Source organism: Rhinolophus sinicus, chromosome 6, assembly GCF_057876585.1.
Source record: "Rhinolophus sinicus isolate RSI-liver-muscle chromosome 6, RSI-T2T, whole genome shotgun sequence".
NCBI lineage: Eukaryota > Metazoa > Chordata > Mammalia > Chiroptera > Rhinolophidae > Rhinolophus > Rhinolophus sinicus.
This window is the reverse complement of record NC_142506.1, coordinates 25560936-25586567: the sequence shown is the minus strand read 5'-3', so window position 1 is coordinate 25586567 and position 25632 is coordinate 25560936. Positions and strand designations below refer to the sequence as shown.

General features: G+C 37.6%; 1 protein-coding gene across 3 annotated transcripts in view; it reads left to right on the top strand.

Annotated features, from left to right (window-relative positions):
* The window catches only part of OXR1 (oxidation resistance 1), a 451782-nt gene that overhangs the window by 229029 nt on the left and 197121 nt on the right, over positions 1–25632 (top strand). For all 3 annotated transcript variants that reach the window (XM_019750593.3, XM_019750589.3, XM_074316799.2), the window contains one exon: positions 19569–19765. In XM_019750593.3, coding sequence (XP_019606152.1) covers positions 19569–19765 — 197 coding nt within the window. The remainder of the gene's footprint in view (positions 1–19568; positions 19766–25632) is intronic.

Below are 25632 nucleotides of genomic sequence, written 5' to 3'. Positions count from 1 at the left end.
ATGGTGCTTGGAAAATTGGAAAGCCATGTGCAAAAGAATGAAACTAGACTATCTGTTGCTATATACCAAAATTAACTCAAAATGGATCAAAGACCTAAACATAAGACCTGAAACATTGAATCGCATAGAAGAAAATATAGGTATTAAGGTTATGCACCTTGGGTTCAAAGAGGATTTTATGAATTTGATCTCAAAGCAAGGGAAGTGAAAGCAAAAGTAAATGAGTAAACGAATGGGACTATATCAAACTGAAAAGCTTCTGAACAGCAAAAGAAACTGTCGACAAAACAAAGAGGCAACCAACTGAATGGAAGAGGATATTTGTAAATAACATCTCCGATAAGGGGCTAATATCCAAAATATATAAAGAACTCACACAACTCAACAACCAGAAAACAAACAATCCCATTAAAAAATGGGCAGAAGACCTGAACAGAAACTTCTCCCAAGAAAACATACAAATAGCCACAGGTATATGAAAAGAAGCTCAACTTCACTAGCTGTTAGGGAAATAAAAATAAAAACAAAAACCACAATGGCTATTATCAACAAGACAAGTAATAACAAGTATTGGAGAGGCTGTGGAGTAAAAGGAACCCTCATACACTGCTGGTGGAATGCCAGGAGTTGACCTTTTTCTAAGACGATTTCATTTGCCATGAGTTCATTTCATCATTTTGTATGCCAAGGACCCCATTGATGCAGGTTTTACTTCTTTGTCAAAATGCTAGACAGATATTTTAAAAGTGTATAGTGTCCTATTTTTTTTTTTTTTACAACTAAATTTTGCCCAGGTGGTGATTACCATAATAACTGCTAATTAGTTACTATTTCTTTGGGCTAATATTTATTCTCATGAAAAATTTTGTGATTTCTGGTGGTCTTTATTGAAGACCAGTCAGTGAGGGTCATCCTAAGTCAGAAAGAAAAAGTGTACATGTTTAATTTTAGAAATATTAATTTTAATTTCTTCCCCTGCTATAGCCGAAACCTTTGTGTAGCATGGTTTTGCCTTTTTATTCTATGTTGTCAGCAGTGGAATAACAAAATAGATTCTACTTTGTTTGTCTAGAGGTTTTTTTGTTTTGTCTTCAAACTTATCTGATACTTCGTTCTTACTGCAAAGGAAAAATGAAAACACAACGGACCTATCAGCATCTCCAAAATTGCCCTTGATAAACTGAATGCATGATTAGAATTACGAACAATTTTCAGTTTTCTGCTTCATCTTTGATCCTTGAATAGCAAGTAGAATCTTATTTGTATTTAATGTTGGGGTAGAAAGGAAACATAGAAATTAATTAGTTTATGTTTGTAGTGAGATAAAGCAATACCCTTTGAGTTAAATAGACTGTGTGCTAGAAAAATAATTGTTCTTCCCCTAAAACTCTTGACTTTCTTCTCACTGTCTTGTCAGTGGCATCAGTTATAGCAATTTCAAATCATTGTCTGAATAGTAAAGCAGTGTTTTTATTGCCTGCGATGTTGAGAAATGAATGCTAAATATGTAGTCACTGAGCTTTCATTTGCTTAGTGTGAGAAAACACAATGACCCAGGAATTTGACGTGACTACTAATGTCTAGCTACTGGCTATAGTGCTCTATGGATGCAGATTGTCATCATATATAGACTACTTAACTAATCTCCTGAGAAATTACCCAAGAAATATTTTTAAAAAGTGCAGCCATCAAAAGGAAAACAAAACAAAACAAAACAAAACAGCAGATACTATACATGTTTTTGAAATGCATATAATGTTTCTTTCTAGTTTAAAAGAAAGAAAACATCTGCAGGTAAATTGTCATTTTTAAATGGTAGAAAGTGTACAGTGTTTTCTTCTTAGTTCTTCTTAGTTAATGCAGAATGAAGTATTTCAGTATGTAACAAAATTGCTGTGCCATCTAAAATTCTGTTTTAACCACTGGTGATCTGTCAGAGATCAAGGCAGGCAAATTTCCAGCTTTCATGTCATTAATTAAGGGGTTAAGTACCACAGACAATTTACAGGAAAATATATTAATGGTCTGAAGAAAATACAAATAACGTGTTGGTGGGGGGAGTTGATAACTTTAGCTTGGGTGATCCAGGACAGTTTTTCCATAAAGGGACTTTTTGAGTTGAGACCTGATGACAGTAAACCAGACATGTGAATTTCTAGGGAAGGTGCATTTCAAGCAGAGGGAACTTCTAGTACCAAAGCTTTGAGGCTAGTACAGTTTCTAGGAACAGAAACAAGTGGACAGAAGAAAGCGAGTGAGGCGGAGCATTAGCGATGAGGCCAGTGAAGCAGGAAGTGGCCAGGTCATGTAGGATCTCGTAGAGTAGGGTAAGTGGTTTGAAGTCTACCCCCAGTGAAGAGAACACTTGGAAAGGACTGCCTTGATCTGCCTTGTGTGTTTAAAAGAGCATTTTGCTCTTTGTGTGGAAAATGGATTCAATGAGAGGAAAGAGTTGAAGCAGTAGGAGGAAGACACAGTGGCATCCAAAGAAGGGATACTCGTGGGCCAGCCTAGAGAGACAGCCAAAATGCTCTTCTCAAGACCCTCTGAGTTACTCTTGCTCTGAAATGCCCCCTGCTCCGCAAAGTCAAAATCCCATCCATTTACACACTTCCTGCTTCCATGGACTAAGGGAAGGATAGCATACGTCCTCCACAGCTGTTTCCCATCCGAGCTTAGGACTCTCAGCATGCTTTCCTCCACCTGGGGATTAGTTTGAACCATCCCGGTGGTTTTGATCAAGTAGTATGCTGTAAAATATTATTCTTAAGCTCTAACAATAGCCCTACAGACACAAAGATTCACTTAAACTAAGGAAAGTTCAACTGCCAGAAGGTTAAGACTGTTTGAATTTATACTCTATAGTACTTTTGGGTTGAGCCTCGATGTGCAAGACAGGATTTAGTGAACAATAACAGATTTTTCAAGCAGAGTATAATTCTAGAAATCTTTCCTTATACAAGATTTCTTTAGGTGCTAAAAAATCTTTTTTTTTTTTTTTTTTTTTTTTAAGATGTGCATTGGGAAATCAATTTGGGGGCTTGTGTCAAGCAGTACAGGCAGGGCCAGCTTCCTGGGTGTGCAACCTGAGCTTAAAATGGCTTCACACTTGCTTTAATGCTATACTGTCACTGTGTTGAACTCTGTAATTTTTTAACAAGGAGCCTTGCATTTTCGTTTTGCACTGGGCACCACAAATTCTGTAGATGGTCCTGAATACAAGGCTTGAGAAACCGTTTTAACATCTGTGCCTCTGCTCTAAGGTCGAGGCAGGAGTGGAGCAGGTTTGAATAAGGGGGGTTCTCAGCAAAGGCAATTCATTGCTGAGATAGATCCAGTGGTTCTCAAGTGCCTGTGTGCAGTCCATCCCTACCTGGTGTTTACCTCTCTGTGGCAAAATAAGAACATGAGTGATGATGCACTCAGTTTTTTGTAAAGCTAAATTTACTCCACTGAAAGCTCTGTTCTTTATTCTGAAATTAAATTCACATTGCCAGATTTGGTCTAACATACCTTCTGTTTTGTCACATTTTGGTAACACATAGCAGTTTTTTCTTTGTTTTTAAAGCATTTCTGTAAAATAAAACTTGACCACTTCATTTCATCCCAGTGTTTCTTGACAAAGAAAAACTAAGCAACAACAAAACAAGCCGCACTTACATCCCACCCCTGCCTTCTGCTTTACTTTTACCTATTTTTTTTCTAATCCCAACATCACTTTTCTTTTATTCTAATTATTCCCAGTAACAATGACTCACTGTTCACAGATACTTGAACCTAATTTCTTACAGTTAAGTAAAAGGTAATCAGAAATAAATCCACATGGATATTAGAACTTGTAGGCAAATTCAAAGTTGGGGAGGGATTACCCTCTTATAACCAGAGTGCTTTTCATTTTTTTAATAATTTTGTTTTATTAATCCATCCTGAAGGAGAGCAGCCATTTTCTTTTCATCTTTTTTTCTCCAGCACGTAGCATAGTGCATTGAACTCAGTAAGCCTTCAATGAATATATAGAAAGTGGCTGAAAAAAAATATGTAAATTATTTTTAACTACAAACGTCCCTGACATGGAGATGTCATCATTCTATCACCACTTTCTTTGGCAGCTCCAACCCTTTCTTAGAGAGCAACAAAGAAAGGTCAAAAAAGGTGAAAGACATCTATAACAGGAAGTTAAAATTAGACATTTTTTTCTTCTTTTTTTAAATTCTTTTTTTAAATTTATTGGGGTGACAGTAAAATTACATAGATTTCAGATGTACAATTCTGTATTACATCATCTATAAATCCCATTGTGTGTTCACAAAATTGGACATTTTTCTCTGCATCAGCGGGGACTGAGAAGGCACCGGTTGTTTCCACATTTCAAAATGAGGTATGAAACCACCAAATCAAGATTAGAAAAGCTGATGTTCAGGAACTGATTTTGTGACCCTTAGCTGACAACCCACCTCCAGCCAATGTAGCAGTTTGGAGATTACAACAGGAGAGTCAGAGAGAGAAAGGCTGGTGTTCTGGGAGTCCTGTCCTATCCCAATCTCCCTAAAGGGGGTGAGGGATGCTTTTACCACACCTCAGCTATGTGTGAGACTTCACTTGGATACCCCAGAGAGCTTGGGTGAAGCAATGGGTCAGACTCAACCCTAAGAAATCAAGACGAGTAGGGACTATAGCTGCTGGAAAATCTGACAAGGGGATGTGAGAGCTGCTACATCATGGATGTGCTGAAACCTACAGGGCAAAGAATTCTTGCTTCTTATTGGCAAAATGTGGCCATACCAAAGAGAGTCTTAGACTATGTCCAAGGGGACTGCCTGGGGGAGGGAGGTAACACCCGCAGAAAAAATAGGAAGGTGTACATGAAGGCTAGGGAAGGAGCTATTGGGGGGAAAAGTTGCATTCCCCAAAAAAGAAGAAACTGAAGATAAGAGAGCTCCACTGAGGAGTAGGCTACAAAGAACCCATAAAAGTATCCACATGACAAGAGAAAGAATTGTCTTTAAACACCTAACAAAATGCTCAGTGCTGATGCCAGCAAGTAAGATCCCTGGAGTCTAGGATAGTATCCCCCTTTTTTGCGGTTTTGCTTTCCCTGCTTTTAGTTACACATGGTCAACCGTGATCGGAAAGGATTAAGTGGGAAATTCCAGATAGAAACAATTTGTAAGTTTGAAATTGCACATAGTGCTGAGGAGGGTAATGAAATCTCACACCTGTGCTCCATCCCACCTGGGAAACGAATCATCCCTTTGGTCGGCGTCTCCACACTGTACATGCCACCCACCCACTGGTCACTTAGTAGCCATTTCAGTGATTAGATTGACTGTCGTGGTAGCACCGTGCTTGTGTTCAAGTAACCTTTGTTTTACTTAATATTGGCCCCGCAGTGCAAGAGAAGTGGTGCTGGCAATTTGGATGTGCCAGAGAGAAGCCGGAAAGTGTATGTATATATAGGGAAAAACATAGTATATCTACGGTTTGGTATGATACGCAGTTCAGGCAGCCACTGGGGGTCTTGGAATGCATGGATAAGGGGGGGCTACAGTACAGTGCATTGAACGGAGGAGAGAATCATCAGATATTTGGTGAACACAAAGATGCAGCACCTTGTTAGGCCAATATGATAAGGATGGTTATCAGCATTGTGTACCGATGAGAATAATCCGGTCCAGATGAAGCGTCTTACATCAAATTTAATTCCTAGTAATGACAGGATGTCATCCAGGACACTGTTCTGAAACGGAACCCGGCACTGCACTCTACTTCCATTGTCAGGCTTGTAATACAAAACTAGTAGGTGTTCAGAAGGCATCCGGGCCGTCCTTCCTGTGGCTTTTGTAGCAGCTTCTTCACTTTCGCCTGAGGTTAAGTCAACCCTTCAATGGTGGTTACTATGTGCCTGTCAGGATACAGGGCACTGATGTGATGGTTCAAATATGAATAAGACAATCCCAGACCTCAAATAGCTTATGGCGTACAGATTAAAGGCAATCATTTGTCTTTTACTTAACATGGAGCATGAGTTCAAGAAATATTATTAGTTTCATTCTTGTCATTGTAAAAATAAGTGGTTGAACTCCGGTTCCCTACAGATTTAAAAGGCCTCCAATCTACAATTAAATATAGATTGCTGTTTTTTTCCATCACCAGATTTTATTTCTTATTCTTTAATGACAATTGAAAATACTGTTGTAAATAAAGAGTTGTGTAGGAATTTCTACCAGTCCTTAATTAGAATTGAACATATATAACTGCCCTTTTTGTACTGGCTTCGCTAATATGTAATATTTTGCTTCTCTACATTCAATCTCCGATTTTTTTCCTATTGTAATTTACCACCTGCAGAAGTATCAGGCCCGAAAAATGCAGGAGTGAAATGCCCATTAGCACAATGCCAGTTGTTTCCAAGGGTCTCCTAGCCTAAGCCTTTTTCTTAGAGCACATATTCAACCATAATTTTTAGCTTTCAAAGATGGTTCAAGTCATAAACCAGGAGGCAGCTCTCTTTTCACATAACTGTTAGGAATATTGTTGTTTTCTAACCAAAGAGATATGACAGTAATTTCTTGAGAAAAGATCTGAGACATTGTGATTGAGCCAAACTCAGAATGAAAGAAGATGGGGAGAATAAATATCACTTCATGCCCTGTAAGACTTCTGAATAAAGACATGTGTGAATTCTATGTGAAGGGATCATTCATTCATTCATTCATTCATTCGTGTAGTAAATATTTTTGCTGTAAGCATAATGTGCAAGGCACTGTTAGGTGCTGGAAGGAAGTGTGCTTTCAGCCCCACTAGAGTGAGTAGTGACATGAGAGAGACGGAGCAGAGCAAAGTGAAGATGAACAAATGTAGCGTTAGACCGTATGATAAATACCATGAGGCACAGGTAGGCATAGTGCTAAAGAATAGCCTGGGTTGAGTGGAGGATGGGGGAGCAGGAGATGAGAGACAACCTGCGTGGAATCGTGGGCGATGGCTTCTCTGAAGAGACTTAAAAATGAGAAGCCACGAGTCACTCAAAGAGCATTCCAGTCAGAAGGAATAGCATGTGCTGAGGACTTGGGGGTGGAAAGAGCTTGACACGTTTGAGAACCTTGAAGGATACCAAGGTGACCCGAGGATGAGCAAGCAGAAGAGGAACCCAAGATAAAGTAGGAGACGGAGACATGCAGGGTCTTACGGACCATGGAAATAAGTTTAGAAATTCATTCGACCACAGTGAGAAGCCATTCAATTCTTTGAAGCCGAAGAACAACATCACTCCCTTATGCCTAAAAATGCTTGTTACAACCACAGTAATGAATGGTTTAGCAAGAAGAGTAGGTAGCAGGGGAGAACAGTCTAACTGGGGACAGGAATCGGGAAGGCTTTGGTAATAATAATTCAAAGGAGTGACAACTACTGTAGGGAGATGGTATTGAAGATGGACAGAAGTGGAGACATTTAAGACATAATTTGAAAGCAGAACACAGAATGTATTGATGAATTAGAAGTGGAGAGAGTTACAAAGGAAGGGATCAAATATAACTTGCAAGTATCTGCCCTGAGTACCTGCATGGGTGGTGGTGTCGTTTACAAAAATAGAGAAAACAGGAAGGAAGGGTAGGGGTGAGTTTAGGAATCAAATATTTGTTGAGGGACATGTTAAGTTTAAGATGTGCCATACGTAGTGGTAACCAAGTATCTAGTTGTGTATTTAAGTTTGCTGTTCTGGGAAAATTGGGCTGGAGGTAAACATATGGGAGTTTTCAGCATATAAATAGTTCATCCCAAAGGAATGGATGGGACCATCTCGGGAGACCATGAAAATAGAGCAGAGGGAGGCCCAGCTCCATTAGTCCCTGGATTTCCAAAATGTAGGGTTGAATGGGGGGAGGAAGAAACGAACTCTGAGGAACAGTGAAAAAAGGAATAGTAAAAGAATTGTGCATTAAGGAATCTAAGGTAGAATGCTTCAAAATTAGGTCCTGTTAAAAAAAGAGTCAAGGACTTCTATGTACCAGAGTGCATCATGCCGAGTAACATATATGGATGATGTTATATTGTCCTTTCCATAAACCTTTAAGATAAATGCTGTTATTAAACCCATTTCACAATGAGGAAACTGTAGAGAGATTAAGTAATTTTCCCAAGATCCTGTAATGAGGAGCCCAGTTTTGAACCCTTGCATTCTAACCTCTGAGAAATGCACCTTCACAAATACACTCTGCAGCTAAAGGTTAAGAGAAATGAAAACCAAAAAGTGACGTTTAAATCTGACCACAGCAAAGTGATTGAAAACCTAAATGAGTTGTTTTGTGAAAGTTATGGATGCAAAGCAGTATTGGAGAGGGTGGTGCAGTGATGGAAAGATGCAGCTGTGTGGTGTGAAAGAGAGAAGAGACATCAAGAAATGGGATGGTAGCCTTAGAAAGAAAAGGACTGGAAAGGATGGGAGAGGTTAACGCCCGGCTGAATGCTGGTGGGGATGGTGTAGCAAAGGAGAGATGAATGGCCAAGATGGGAAGTGATAACCTAGGAGTAAAGCCTTGAGAAAGTGATGTTGGGGGAACATTTTCTCCCTTTCCTTCATCCCTTCCTGTGCATGTAAAACAGAAATGTCCTTCCTTCTGAAATATTTAGAAGAGAGATTTGACACTCTGTGCTTCTTCCTACCCTAAGCAGGAAGACTGATGTCGCGGATTGTGACAAGGACTGTAGATTATGTCCCAACCTCCTCTGCCTTCTCTGCTTGGAAGCTGATGCCAATAGGTGTTCTCTGAACTGCTGCCCATGGGGTAGCCTCAGCAGGACACTGCTTCTCCACGCTACCAGCTTGTGATGGGGTCCCTGACTCCTGTATCTGTTCCTCAATTGATTCAAGACTTTTAGAGGGAAGAGAGTGGTTAGTACATTAAAACCCCATGTACAGAGAGAGGATGTAACTGGATCAGAGACCATGTGGAGAGTTTGGCTTTAACAAGAGGAGGAGGACCATATTCTCTTCTGTAATAGGAAAAAAAGTCTTAATAGTGAAAAATAAATGTGGGTTTATGGAATCGCCATTGCAAGAAGATAGTTATTTCTTTAATGTAATTTTAAATATTATATGTTTACATAAAGAAGGTCTAAATCCAACTTCATTGTACTGGGGGTACTACATAGCCTTCATGTGTTAAACCATTATCATCTGAACAAAAGAAAACTATAACGGATTCCCCAATGATTCTCCAATTGGGGGAGAGGACCAGACTCTAAATAGGGCAGTTTGCAAAATAAACTTTTTCAATCAATAATACAATCAATAATGCAATCCAACATTTAAAAACCATTTTTTTATCCAACATTTGAAAACAGGATTACTCAAGGATTTTTTTTGTGTGTTCACCAATAGGATGATTTAGTTTAAAAGACATAAGAAGCAATGGATTAACCAGTGATGTTTTCCATCAAGTTCCTGAATTAATACCTAAATAAGAGACCTGTATTTTTTTTTTTTTTTTTTTTTACACCTTCTTTTCCTGTTTCTCGTGTCTTCATTTAGGGAAATTAAGATGCGAGATTACGTGCTATATTAGCATTTTAAACTATTAAACCATTGGGCTTTGGCCTAGATTATTATTACTTGCAGAAGCTATCTTGATTAAATTTGGAGTTGCCTTATGTTGTTCACAAGCAAAACTATATTTTAATCAGCTAATCCATATGCCTTATACAGACAGTTTCTAATGGGCCCTGTAAAAAATAGATTCTTTTAATCAGCAGTGTTGGATAGAAGCCTAAAGTCTTAAAATAGTCTTCTTTATTCTGATTCCTTCTTTCTAAAATGAATAAACAGAATGCAGTCCTTGTGGCAATAGCCTGTTACAAATCATTTCATCAAAAGTAATAAAATTAAATTTCATCTCTGAGATATTGCAGGAGACTGTTTTTAACATCTACAAGAATTTGACTTCCAAATCCTCCAAGCCCTAATCTTTGGATTTGCATAATGGGTTTCTACTTTCAGGATTTTCCAGTTGAAAGATTTTGAAGTTCCAAGGCAAAAACTGAAATAAATTGGAAATTTGTGTGCTTTCAAAATTAATGATTGCAATATAGTGGTATAATTGGAAAGTACACGGAAGGGGAAACATAAGAACTTTACTAGTATTGACTTAGCATTTTGAAACTTTATAGTAGAAAGATAATATGCAAAATTCTTAATGAATGCTCAAAAAACATAAATCAGAACTTTCTAATCAATAAAATTGTTTCATCACTAGGTTGCTTAACCTGAACTTGAACCCAAATATTTGATTTTAGAGTCCTTGCTCTTTTTACTCCTCCATGACACCACTTATTTATTTTTTTTAATTTTTTGCTTCAGGGGAGATACTTAATCAATAAATTCACAAAACATCAACGTTGTAATAAAACTGTACAAATATTTAGCTAAATTGCAAAATTGTTGTCAATGTTCCCAGCATGCAAGTTGGCATTACAACAAATCACAGGAAGAAACATGTCTTTGTGAAATACCAAATGTGAAACGACTAAAACTATATACAAGGTTGTTTGCTAGCTCTAAAACAATTGTTTACTTGAATTTTTTATGAAGTCTGTTTAATTAAATATGATTGATATCTTGGGTTGCCTGTCATCTTTTATTTCTTAGTGCTGTGAATGTTTCATATTTGAGAGCTACATACAACATATTGTGAAAATAGAGCTTGGAAGATCATTTAACTATTTATGAATGATTATTTTTTTAATTTTTATTAAATTTATTGGGATGACATTGGTTAGTAAAATTATGTAAGTTTCAGGTATATATTTCTGTATTACATCATCTATGTATTGCATTGTGTGTTCACCCCGCAGACTCAATTCTCCTTCCATCACCATATATTTGATCCCCTTTTCCCTCTTCTACTACCACTTACCCCCTTGCTCTCTGGTTACCACTAAACTGTAGTCTGCGTCTATGAGTTTTTGTTTCCTTGTTTGTTTGTTACTTTCAGTTTTATTTCCCACATGTGAGTAAAGTCATAATGGTTCTCAACTTTTCTGTCTGACTTATTTCGCTTAGCATAATAATCTCAAGATCCATTCATGTTGTTGCAAACGGCAGTATTTCATCTTTTCTTACAGCCGAGTAATATCCCGTTGTATATGTGTACCACATCTTCTTCATCCAATCTTCTATTATATCAAAGGACACTTCGGTTGTTTCCATGTCTTAGCCACCATGAAAAATACTGCAATGAACGTAGGGGTACATACCTCTTCATGGATAAATGTTTTCAGATTTTTTGGGTGGATAACCACAAGAGGGATTGCTGGGTTGTTTGGTAATTCTATTCTTAAGTTTTTGAGGAACCTCCATAGTGCTTTCCATAGTGGCTGTACCAATTTATATTCCCACCAGCAGTGTATGAGCGTTCCTTTTTCTCCACAGCTTCTCCAACATTATTACTTGTCTTGTTGATAATAGCCATTCTAACAAGTGTGGTGATACCTCATTGTGGTTTTGATTTGCATTTCTCTAATAGCTAGTGAAGTTGAGCTTCTTTTCGTGTATCTCTTGGCTGTTTGTATGTCTTCTTGGGAGAAGTGTCTGTTCAGGTCCTCTGTTCATTTTTTGTTGTTGAGTTGTATGAGATATATATATATATATATATATATATATATATATATATATATATTTTTTTTTTTTTTTTTTGATAATATCCCCTTACTGGAAACATTTTGCATAAGGATATCAATTTATCAAAGCTACAGATTGTTTCTTTAGAAATTAAAAAGCTAAATTTAGTGAATTAAGTGAAATATGTATTACAGTATTGGTCATGGAAATGAAACTATTTCCTTTGTCTATCCAAGCTCAGAAAATTCCCATATTGGGGTGGGACAAAGTCTATATTATATGAATATATTAAATTGATCATTATATTGGCTACCAAACTGTCCAAAGTCTTACTGTCTTAGTGTATTTTCATGGAATTTTATGTATGAATTTGGTTGTAATTTTATATTATTCTTGTGCCGTTTTCCCATGATGAAACCATTTATTCATTCAGCAATCTATTTACTGCATGCCTACTAAATGCCAAAAAACTGTAGTGAGTCCTAGGAATAAAATAGTGAGTAGACTGAACTTTTGTGAATTTAGGAATTAAATTGAGCTGGTGGTGAGAGCTCTTAACAGAAAATGCTTCTCTCCTACTTCTTCTCTGGGCTGGAATAGGCATAGGGATAAAAAGCAGCTGGCAAACTTCGAGAACTTGGATGTCCTTTTTCATGAAAGTCAGTAATAAATGTTAACCTTTTATGTTAGGGTTTATTAAACTCTGGAGAAGCAGACTGGTTTGGGATTTAATTTCTAGTATTTTTAGAAGAAAATTAGCTATTATAGCAATAAATTAGTGTATGCTTGCATATGGTTCATAGTATATGCACTGGCTTGCCCTTCACAGAGTTGAATTCAATTACATTTAACAAGAGAATTTCTAGCAAATGATTCCTACATGTCACTGCACCTGTGGCTTAATTCCTGAATTCTCTGTTCTCTGAATTTCCAAGATAGGAAAACATGCATTTCTTAGAATGAATACAGGGCTAGAAACATGTCTTATTATAACAAGTTATCTAGTTTTGGTATCCCAAACTGGGACTACCAGTTTGTAATGCCAAAGGATACTGCTGTTGAAACATTTTGCATTGGTTTGTAATTAAAAAAAAAAAAAAAAAAAGATTGTGTAATTGCTGCTTCCACATTAATGAGATCATCTGTCTCAATCCTTGTGTTTGGGGGCACAAAGAATAGTATGACCCCAGCAAATATAGAGCCGACTATAAATGGCATATTCTATATCACAGTGGATTGCTTTCTTACTTTTAATGCATAGATTTCCAATCTGTCATTTCTTCTGGTTGGACTTCTGAATATGCTTGTTTTTTATGCTGATTTTGTGGTTTGTTTTTAGCTTCTGATTTGTAGTCAGACTGTACAGGATGGGTAACAAAAGCCTTAATTTTTCAATGTGAAAATTTTTTAGGCATTTGCTCTCAAGAGCTGTTTTTGAGTGACTTGAGATTTTTGCAGCAGCCACAGTATCCAACTTGGAATAGCTGCATTCTCAGCAGCTTTACTACTTTAAAAAATATCCTTACATTAGCTCTTTTAGGAAGCAAGAAGACAGCTTTGCCAATGGCAATGAGTTGTGCAAACCACAGATGGTCTTCTTGCTGGAAATTACTGGAAAGGACTGTAAGTGTTAGGTCTTTGGGGCATAGCCATTAATGTACCTCCATGTATATATGTGTACATGTACATTTGTGGAAGTATATGGCAAATGAATGGGCAAGGGGCGAATTTGTATAACTACTACTGGTACTGTAGATTTCTGTGGAATTTTATAAAGCGCTTTCGTACAAATTAATACATTTTGTGCTCACAATAATTCTCTTGGGTAAAGTAGGCAGATAGCACAATTATGGGTAAAAAAAAAATAGAGAACTAGACAATCCCTGTCCTTGTCCAAGGTCACATGGCTGGTAAGTGTCCGAGCTGAAATTTATCTCCTAATTCCAAAGTGTGGCATTTTGGTTAAATGTCCTGATTTGATACCAGCTTCCCTAATTTTCAACCCTATCACTTTATCTATACCTTAGTTGACCCCTCGACAATTAGGGTATATGATACCTACCTCATAGGTTTATTGTGATCAATAAATGAAATAATGTGTACATAGCACATGGTCTGTACCCTGTACCCTATAAAAGCTCAATGATTGTTCATTTTTGCTTGTGTTTTTGTTTAAAGCAAAAATTATTACATGCTAAGTATCCTACAGGCTTTTATAAATATTAATTTAATCCTCATGGCAATTTTAGACACAGGTATTGTTAATACCGCTACTTTATATATGAGAAAACAGGCAAGGAGAGGTTAAGAAAATTGCCCAAGGTTACACAGATAGTAAATACCAGATTAGGGATTCTGGCCCCCATGTCTATAGTTTTAATCACTTTGCTATTATTCTCAAGGTACATAGTCAAATACATGAAAATTTGGCTTTTACATGCTAATGTTATACCACCTTAAATTACTATGACCTAGGGAATATTCCCATTTTAGTACAACAGATTTTTCTCAGCTGTTGCTATTATTGCCGAGGTATCCTAAGACGATGCTAAATGGATAGTAGAAGGTTCATTTTTTTTCCAGATAGCTACAGAACTCAGGAACATATTTAATTAGTTATAATGCAGCTGCAATTTCAATTCCACTTGATGGAAGAGGTAATTCCAGTTAAGACCTCAAACTCAATAAAAACATTCTTTTCTTATGCAATTAAGTCATATCAGGGATTAGTTTAGGTATAGGGTCGAGTTCTATCACGCGGTATTTAGACAAAATAGCAATGCTATTGAAAGATTCAGAGCCTGATAGAAAAAAAAAGATGAAAAGCATTTCTTGGTTATGACTTGAATGGAAGATAGTAAAAGGGTAGAGATAGAAGGTGAAAACCCCACAATGTGAAATGAAAAAGAAAGATAAGACCAAAATAGTATGACAGGTAATAAATAATAGTAATAAAGGGCTAAATGTTAAGAAGTTTAATGAAAGCATCTCCATGGTGAAAGCTATTGAAATAGGAAATTGACTCAGATCTTTGCGAGAAGTCTTGTGATGGGCAATGGAAAGCACATTCAGTCACTGTTGGTACAAGCCCTGGGCTTTGGAGCACAGGTTAAGTCATTTAAGCTAAAAGATTCATGTATGCTACTCAAACAATAATGTGAAAAATGAGTGGAAAATTTCTTATGTTTCCACTAAAGTAGTAATAAGTTATGCAAGAATAAGATTTAGCTGATTACTATGAGAGTAATTCTATTTAAATTGGTTGGATATTGGAAGTTTTCTGCCACTTCTCTTTTTGTAGTTTGTGACGTCACATTTCGTCATTGACCTACAGGGCTTCTCCTGATACTTGGAGAACTTGCTGAAATTGACAGGAGCCCTATTTTTCCAGAGTAGGAAAGTCAAAGACCCTGCTCACACTTCCTTTCAAATTCTTGTTTTTACTTCTTCACAGTTCCTTGGTCTCTACCTCTGCCTTTGAGTTTGCTGTTTTAAGTCAACCCCACACCAATTTTAAAACATGTTTACACCCAAGTGGACTATCGATGAATTAGGTGTTTTCCTAAAGATTTGGGGATTCTCACAGGAGAAATATTACCTTGCACACACTTCAAAGGTCTCCCATTTAGTTTGTTCTCTTTTCTTCCCCTCCTTCCCTCAAATCTACACTCTAAAATAGGTGAAACCCCCTACAAAACACAGTGCGGTCCGTACAGGCTCAGTGTTTACCTGAAGCAGGGCAGCTAGGAAGTATTCTAAGAAGCTGATATAATTTCTTCAACATCCATGCAAGTTTGAAGAACAAAATCATATCCTCCCCGTACATCCTCTTATAAAGAGATTGGACTTGGATTTATTGAGAGAAGCCCATGCTGGTGCTACCCTGAGCACCTTCACATAGGATGTTTTCTGAGTCCTTGGAACCTTTCTGGGAATGTTTTATCCCCATTTTATAGATAAGGAAACTGAGTCTCAGAAAAGAGTCCAACATTGTTCCCGTGTTGAAAGAAGGTGTTGGAATACATGTAGAGGAGAATAGGAATAGTTCTTTTCTGCTCAAAAATGAAGGAACGAGAAGAGGCAAAGGTTAGGAAACCCTAGACAGCCTGCGTATCAGAGTCATGCCAAGAGGGATGGTCCTTTCACTCATTTTTTTTCTCCACCCAAGATATCAACACTCATTTTCTGTTGGAAGTGCAAGCATGTTAAACAAAGATCATTTTGATGCCAGTGAGGAGATTATTCTAGTCTCTATGTAATGTTTCACTTATTATCAATGGATATTTTGTCTTATGTACACCTACATATTCCATTATGCTATATTTGCATTAACACATTTAATTGAGACATTGTTTAAAATTTCAGAAAGACTTCCCCCTTCCTGAAATTTGGAAATTGAAGGTAGCACTTAGCGGGTTTCCTTGTCAACCATAGTAGTTATTTTAAAAATTTTTAAGGGAGTAATTCAGTTACCCACACAGTTCTGCTTTCTCAGAACGTGTAAATGGAAGTCTTTTCTTAAGCAAACCAGCAAACGTGCTAGTGATCTTCCAGACTTTAGCTACAACAATGGAAACATGATACCCTTCAAGTCTTGATTGGGGAATGGCAAGAAGAGGAGGGAAGGTACCCAAGGGCCATTTTCTGCCTGCCTTGGGCCTTTGGAGGCCAGACTATGCCCTTTGCTCATTCCAAAGAGGTCATGGAAAGAACTCGTGGGACACTCAGACATTTTGAAATGATGTAGAACTTCATTAATTATATTATTGAGTACTTTATTAGATATAAGCCATCATGCATTATAGTATATAGTATTCATATAAGCCGTCGTATAAATTATATGATCTAGTACTTTTATCAGGTGTAAGGCGTTCCATAGCCTGTAACTAACAAAGTCTCTGGTATTTGACTTTAGTCACGCTGATCAATTCTAAAGCAGGCCAATACAAACTACAAACAGTGTCTGGTGATACTATGATCTGCTATGTGAATTTGAGATAAAAAACATGTCACACTAACATTTTGAAAATAATCTTTGCCGAGAACTAGAGCAGTTCGCTTTCTGTCTGTAAAATTCAGTACCTTTCCTTTAAATTCCTGCTCCCCTCTCCCCCCAAAAAACCCTTCCTTTATATTGAAATTCAAATTTAATATTGAAATAAAATGTATAGGATGAAGTATAGAAGATTGACATTTTTGTAGGTGAAAAATGGTCAGATATTGGTGATTTCTTAGGGTTTATAAGGTTCAATATTATATTTTTAGTATAGCCTAAGTCTTTGTGTTGTCAAAGTGTGGTTTTCTGGAAAGTCCTGGGAGGACACGTTAACTTCATTGCCCAGGTGACCTGCAACTTATTTCTTAACTATTTCTTACTCATCTTAATGCTTTCTTTAGTTGCCTACAGTACTACTGTAACTTTTCACTCCAGTCTACAAACTCCAGATTGAGGCAAGGATAGTGTTATTGAGAAAGCATGAATAAAAAGTAAATAACCCAGTGCAAAGTAAATCCATGTTTCCTCAAGTGTGTGAGATCTACTGGGTGAGTTTTGGTGGCTACTTCTTGGAGGACGTTGCATGGAGTTTGCTTAACTTTGAGAAGCAGCCTTCTACCTCATTTCAACAAAGCAGCCAGGGTGATCCTTGTAAAATACAATAATCATGCAATGACTCCTTTGCTCTCCCTTGGACTCATTCTTTAATAACTTTGAAGTTCTTTATGATCTGCCCTCATTCCCCTGCCCCAGTACCATCTTTTGACTTTATCTCCTGCATCTCTCCCCCTCCCTGTCTCTGCGCCAGCCACCTTGTCCCTGTAATACAAAAATCAAATTATGTGCTTGCTGAAACACTGCTTCCCCAGATACGCTCATGGCTCCTTCCTTCAGGTCTCGTCTCAAATATGCGGTAGCTGAGCCCTACCTTGGCTTTCCTCTCTATAATAGTATGAATGTACACCTGTATTCCATATCCCTTTTACTCTGCTTTGTTTTAATCCACAGCATTTATTACCACCTGATTTGTTCTTTATTGGTTTGTTTATTTACTTATTACTTGTCTCCTTCCATAAGAATGAGGGCTTCATGATGGCGGATGTTTTGCCTGTTTTGTTCACTGTGTATCCCTGGTATCCAGAGCAATACCTGGTGCAAAGTAGCTGTTGAAAGCAGTGGCCATATTGCTTCTTTTGCCCAGCAGTATTATTTTATGAAAACCATCCATGTTGTTGCAACTAGTTGTAGTTCATTTATTTCCATTGCTGTATAAAATTCCATTTTATAAGTATTATCACAATTCATTCACCCATTTCTACCATTAGTAGACATTTGGGTTGTTTTGTATTGCAAATAGTGCTTCTGTGAATATTCTTGACTGTGTCTTTGGATGGACATTTTTATACTGGTATAGGATATATCCTAAAAATAGAATAGGTGAGTCAAAAGATGCATCCCTTCAGCCACGCAGACATTGCCAGACATTTGTCTAAAGTGGTCGTACCAGGTCTTGCTCCCACCAATAGTGTTGGAGAATTCCACTTTTTCCTCATCACTATAATTAATATCATGTCTTTTACATTTTAGCCATCCTGGTAGGTGTGTTATGAGTGCAGTGTAGTCTTAATTTGTATTTCTCATGACTAATGCTGATGAGCTCTTTTTAATGTGTTGGTTGGCAATTTGGATAAAGTGAGTCATTTTCATGAATATTAAGTAGGTGATATAGGTGCTATGAGGATATGGCAGAGATCATATAGGTGGTAGTGAGGCGACTAAAATTTAGTAAACACTACTTTCATAAATGAATCCTTTAGCATGGGCACATTCTATTCCTTTAACAAAGCTTTTGCTCTAGTAAATTTAATTTAATAGACATTGATTGAGAGTTAATTATAAATAAACCCCTCTGTGGAATGCTGGGAGGCTCCCGAGGTTCATGTCATAGGAAGGCTCCCAAAGGAGGCCACATGCGAAGTAAGCCAAGTCCAGAATCATGAGCAGGGTCTGACAGCGGAGCAGAAAATGGAAGCTGAAATGCTTTAGTTCCAGGAAATAGGAATAAAGCCTGGAGGTGTGAAGATGTGTGAAACTTTTAGAGAAATGTTTAGGTGTGATTACCATAATTGATAAAGAGAACTGCCAGCGTTTTCTATATAGGGACTGAAGACTTGAAAAAATGACACTTAATGTTAGCCTCCAGACGTACCAAGGGCAAAGAGTAAGTTGGGCTTAGAGTTCAGTTATGTTACAAATATCAAGTCATATAGCTTGAAATATTCGAATTTAGCTCGTATCATATACCAATGTTTTTTACATCAAGAGAAACATTCTCATGCATGAGTAGGGAAAATATTTTATGGATAACTTTTGCGTTCCATGTTAGGCCTGGTGTCAGCCGTTTAAAATGTAGAAGTGAGCAATACTTTTTGTCATTGAGAGTGTCTGGAGAAACCATGTGAACTATAATTTTTACAGCTAAAATGCTGTTAAAAATTAAACAGTGAAGCACTGGCAACCTTTAGTTATCCAGATAATCACTTCATTATTTTTTTCTGGGTTGCAATTATTTATTTCTAACTAGTGTTTGACTATAGCATTAAAAAAGACTACTTTCATAACCAAAAGCAATTCCCAAATGCATTATCTTTGACACCACATTTTAGCTTGTTATTAGAAAAATAGAAGTCCTTTATCACCTTACATTTTAATATGTTTTAGTGAAGCCTTTCAAAATGATTAGGCAGAAGATTTTTTTTTTTTTTCCCACTTTGAAAAATGTTTGAAGAATTTAAAATCCTGTAGGGAAGGTCTATAATTTCTGAATAAACCTTGTTCTGTTTCAGGGGCAACTTTAACTCAATTGTCGGAAAACAATTATGGTAGAGATAAATGTGAAACAAGAATATCTCTTGAGTCAGTAATCATAGCATGTGGTATTTTTCACTCGTATAGGTTGAAGAAAAAGTCCCAGTCGGTGGATATTACTGCTCCAGGGTTCAACCCTTTGGCCGGTGCAGGAAAGCAAATGCCACAAGCCAGTAAGCCCCCTGCCCCCAAGACGCCCATCATTGAAGAAGAACAGAACAACACAGAAAATACCCAGAAGCATCCTTCCCGAAGGAGTGACCTGAAGAGGTTCTACACCATTGGTAAGCACCAGACATTTTATGCAAATGAATAGATGAAGTCTATCTGAGCAGCACTGTGAATATGCATGTCCACAGTTAATGCTCTGTTATTTATAAAATGTGCCTATCTTTCTTATGGTTTATGTAGACAATTTCTTATATGGTCTGAACACCGAGATGGAAAAACACTGAAAACCTCCAGCAAAGTTAAAACAAGAGAGCAGGCTTGAGGATCTTCTGTATCCTGGCCTAAGGGGACTAAATTATATATTATCTCATTTTCCAATTTTTAAGCGTAGGTGCCACTATTATCATTTTCTCCATTCTTCAGCCAACACCAGTTTTGGTTTTCTGTTTTTGTTCTTCTCTTTTCCCCTCCAGGCTCTCAAGTCTCTGACCCTGTTCTGTCAGGTTGTTAAGACAGTGGTTGATGTCCACCTGTATAACTAACAAAGCCACTAAGAAAACAGAAAATTATTACATTCAGAGAGGACAAATTACATTGTAGGTCTGCTGTGGGCTTGCATGTTACTTCCCTTTGGAGAGTTTGAATCACATCCATACGAAAGAGTAGTTGTCTGTGGATGGAGGCTTGCAGGTTAATGTCCCCTTTTTTTCCAGGTAGAATACTATCCTATAGTTTGAACTTTAACATTTTAATTGAAGTGTTGTATGTAATCATTCTAAATGAGGGGAATTACCAACTTCCGTGTACCAATATTTGTCCATCATGTCTTTAGCCTTGCTTTTTAACTAACAAAAACAATTTTCAGTGTCTTAGGTCTATTTGAGACAAAAGTTGCTAAACATGTCATATATGGTAGAGGACGATGTATGGGAGAGATAAATCTACCCAAGAAGAGAATGGATGCTTTGGCCTTGCATAGTATTTCATTTTACAGAAATTTGGTTATATCCAAAAGCTTTAATAGTAGAGACTGTGGCTTATTGAGTTTACCAAAGTTACATCAAAGAGGTCATGCTTTATTTGGCATCTACCACCCCCACAACCCCAAAGTGGGATGTCCGAAATTTTTTTCTCAGATATTTTAGTGTCCTTATCTAGAAACGATAATCAGGAGATCAGATTTCTTATTCTGATTCCTACACCAGTTTTCTATGCGAGTTTGTTAAATCATGTTCCTATGTCTTTGGTTTAAGTTACTTCCCTTCAAGCTTGAAGAGATGTCTCTATGTAGGTCTAGTAGTATTTCAGGATTTGGCTACTAAAACCACAATTTACCTTTCCACTCTTTTATGTATCCACTCTTTCTCTATTGACTCTCACTATTCCTCTTTTAGATTAAGAGGTCCAAGTCTTATTTTTCAACAGGCAAGAAACATGATGTCCTTAAGGATGTCAATAGCCAGCGAACAAGAATGGATATCAGACAGTCTAGACAGGTGCATAGTTCCATTTTTAAAACTTATGCTAGCAGAGTTCTAAAAATCACTCAATTAGGAAAGCCCATAAAGTTTATATAACTGCCTCTCCATTTTTCAGTGTCCTCTCCTCCCACCCTTCAACATGTCCACCACCTTCTATTACTTTTCTGATTTTTTTTCCTCTTCTTCCGCCCCTACCCCCACTCCCCACCAACCACCTGCTCCAACCACCTGAGCCATCGGGCCGGCCCCACTTTTCTGATTTATTAGCTGGCTAGGAAGACTCAGTATTTTGCTTTCAGAAAATCGTTTATCATACAAACTCAATATTCTCTAAATATGAGAAAATAAGGGAGAAAGACTGACCGGCTTGGCCGGTTTGGATTTCAGAAAGATGAACTATGAGTTATTTTAAATAGTTCTACCATTAGGGAACTTCTAATTATTGGATTTGAAACAATATGACTCATAATCAATGTCAATGGCATGTCTGTTACGTTAAAATTGACATCTGAATTGTGGACCTAAGTGTGTTTATGTAACCCTTCTACTAATTTGGACCTGGTAACACTATTTTCAAGGATGAAATATTTGTAGCCATGTACATCGCCTACATGGAAAGATCATTTCACAAAACAAATCTGCTTCAGTGTTGGTAATGAACAACAACAATTGAAATTGCCATCATTGGTAATTCTATATATGAGACACAAGTTAAGCTCCTTTCTTCTGTCTCAGTTTATTCTCACAACAATGAGAGGAAGGTGTTGCACTCTCTAATTCTGCAGATAAGAGATAGAACCTTAGAGAAATGAAAGGAGCCATGAGCAAGAGATAGCAGACTCTGGAAATGAAATTAACTTTCTCTTGTGACATTATAGAGTCAGCCTTCTGTGTCACCCAGGATACCCCTCTGCACAGAGGGGAGCCAGAGGAGTTTCTATAAGTAATATAGTGGAGTGATATTTTTACTGCAATTCCCCGATAATTTCACTAAAGGAAACCTTGCCAACCCATCCATCAGCCAATAGGCCCTTTCATTTGAAAGGTATCTTTCAATGTTTCAATTTGTGATTCACACAACTGGAAAAACCTGGGAGCCCTCTTGTGGCCAATTGGAATATTACAATTAAATTTAACAATGAAGTGCTGTACTGTATTTAAGTAAAATACTGTATTTAAATTCAAGCCATGACTCTGGTTATTACAGTATTTTCAAATAAAAAATAAACAGCTAGAACATTTTGGAGTTAAGTGTCTATTAGTGGCTATGAGCGGCCACAGTAGCTTCTCTAGAATTGTTGTTTTCTAATCTCACAGCCATTATCTTTCATGAACCTATGTATAGGATCTACTCCCTGTGAGAGAACTCAAGGAAAGAGAAATTATAGCCTCCTTGTGTAGACAATGGATTCAGATTTTTAATTATTTTTATAACAGAAACATATTAAGCCTAATATAGCAGCAAAAAATGACACAGCATAAACTCATTACTTTTTTATAAGAGAATAGCCTATCTTACAAGAAATGTAATAAAATTTCATTGATTTAGAATAAGTAAGGAGGAAGCTATTCTCTACTGATGTGAAATATATGAATCTTTAGATAAATTAAAAGGAAAGTAATCACTATATCTGGACAGTGGCAAAGGAAAGCGCTTTTTCTATCCTGCCTCTGTCATTGACTGTATAATCTTGCAAGTTATTTACTCTCATTTGACCTTAAGTTTCTCATCTGTACAGTAAAATATTTAAAGACACAAAACAGTGCCTTTTTGAGTTTTTTTCTCTTCTTATTATCACAACTGACCATATGAAGTGTTGTATAAGTTTTTGATTGCTATGAAACAAATTACCACAAACTTAGCTGTTTATCAGCCCACATTTCTGTAGGTCAGGTTGTGCATGTCTTAAATTCTCTGCTCAGGGTATCACAAAGCTAAAATCAAAGCGTTAGCTGTGCTAAGTTTCTGTCTGGGAACTACAGAAAGTATGCTTGCAAGCTCTTTCTTCTTGTTGGCAGAATCCAGCTCTTTGCAGCTGTAGAACTGAAAGCTCCATGTCCTTGCTGGTTGTCAGCTGGCGCCCATTCTCAGTTTTTAGAGCCCACTCTCTTCCCTTGTCTTGTGGCCCCCTCCATCTCTAAGTCAGTTAACTGTGTGTCAGATCCTCCTCTTTTGAATCTCTGACTTGGGATTAGCCAGGAGAGCTTTCTGCTTTTCAAAGGCTCACATATGTGGGTCAGGCCCACCCGATGAGCTTCCTGTCTGAGAGTCAGCATAAGATAATCATGGGAGTAATGTACATTCATGTTCTTGTGGATTACACAGGTGTGGACGTCAGAGGGGTGAGAATCTTGGGGCCGTCTTAGAATTCTGCCCAACACATTTTACACCACTTACCCACTGTATACACACCCAACTACCAGCATAGCTCGAACAAAATTTCCTTAAAACATTCCCATTACTATTTATTGTGATCATTTTTATTGTTCTCTAGTTCATTTTTAAAAGCAATCTCAGCTCCCTAAATTGATTGCATAATCCATGAATGAGTTATAACTTGCAGTTTGAAAAAAAAATCACTGGATTAGATATTTGAAGTCCTTGAGATACGTAAAGTTCTATTATTTTTTTAAAATAAAAGTGTTAATTGAAACTAGAATAATACAACATTAAATTAGTGGACCAAGTCTAATGGGTCAATAGATACAAATAGAATAGAATTTTTCTCTACCCCAATTTTTGTCTGTGCTCAATAAAACTACTGGAGTTTGACAATAGATATAAGGGAACTATCTTTTAAGACCATAGTCCTGACATAAAGATAAAAAGTGAATCTAAATAGTGGACCCGGTTCTTTGTATTACTCTGTGTATTTGCTACCTTTAAATCAGAGAACTACGTGTAAGGACTTCTGAAAGACTTGTAATTAGGCACAGAGGTAGTGAAGAAGACGATATGCAGGATCCAGAAACATCCCATGGCCCCCTCAGATAGACCTGTACAAGTCCATGTAATGTTTGTTCCTTGCTTCAGAAGCTAGAACTAGAGCTCATATGTCTCTGTATAGCTTCTGTGACTCAATAAAAGGTGCCGATGTCTTTCCATTCTGAGGATTTTTCCCTTGACAATTAGAAAGTGGGACGACTCTTAAATGGATGTCCCCACAAGAAGTCATTCAGTGAAACACAAAATGCTGTTTAGTCCCTGATCAGACCCTGCAGTGTGAAGGCCTCATAGGAGATCCTGTTCAGAATAGAAAAAAACATAACAGAGAACGCTACATTCAAGGTGGTCATCATGGGGGGTGGGGGTGGGGGTGGGGGGGAGTGCCTGATTCAAATGGGCACACCACTGAGTAGAATACAAAGCAGATGCCCTAAAGGCAGTGGTGAGGATGAGTGGGGAGCAGCCCAGGGCAGGGCAGTCTCATGCAAAGTGCTGTGGGATCCAAAGAGATAGAGAAATTGCATCAGAATATAAAGATGCTCGGAGGCTCTTTATTTGCCCCAAGGGCCCAGTCACCTTTCACCTCCCTCCACCCTCCTTGCTCATAAGCTTTTTTGGCATCTGGCACTTACCTGTCCCCTTATCTTCTTGGGTTGGCATGTCTATCTCCCATCTCAGTTAGTCTGTGTAGGGAATGATGCTGAGAATTTCATGAATCCCAGCACTTAGTACACTGGGAAGTGCACAGTAAGTGCTGCATAAATGTTGGGGATGAGGATGGGGAGGCGGAGAGGGGTCCTGGTGGAGATCGCCCTTCTTCCTGGAGGATGACAAGAGGAAATCTGCTAAGAGTTCAGTTTAAGGAAGAGCTTTGGAAGCTTCAGGGCTTCAGAGAGAAGATTTGGGACACCTGCTGTGGAGAACAGTGAGGAACAGAGTAGTACAACCTTCGTATGTGTAAAAAAACAAAGAAACTAAAGAACGGTTAGAGTTAGCAAAGCCCTGTTTTATTACTTACGCTGTTTAAATGCTCTCTGCAAGTTCATGGAAAAGGCAGAAAAGGGTGGAACTTGGCCTTCCCAGGTTCCTGGCTCAGCAAGGCTTCCAAACAGGTCCAATAAGGGGGCTCCTTAGCTACCAGGTAACTAAATAACACTTCTGGAACTTTCCTTCAGTTGAGAGCTCCCTCTCAGGTCCTCACTTTGTCATGTGAACTGACAGTCTGCTCACCCCTTTTAGTCTCCTGTTTGCCCTCATGGATCTACCTTTTTATATTTTCAAATACACTTATATTTTTATATTTATATTAATCGCACTCTAACACATTCTCTTTGTAAGACGCTGTCTAGGATGAGTCAGGCAATGTTCTTTACACAGTAGCTTCCAGGTATATTCAGATGAATGAATTTGAGTTTATTTTGGGGATATGCACAACTCACACTTTTCTACATATGAAAACGTATTCATTTATGAATCTATTAATTAATTAATTCAATAAATATTTATTGAATGCCTACTCCATGCCAGGCCTTGCTCAAGTGCTGCTAATACA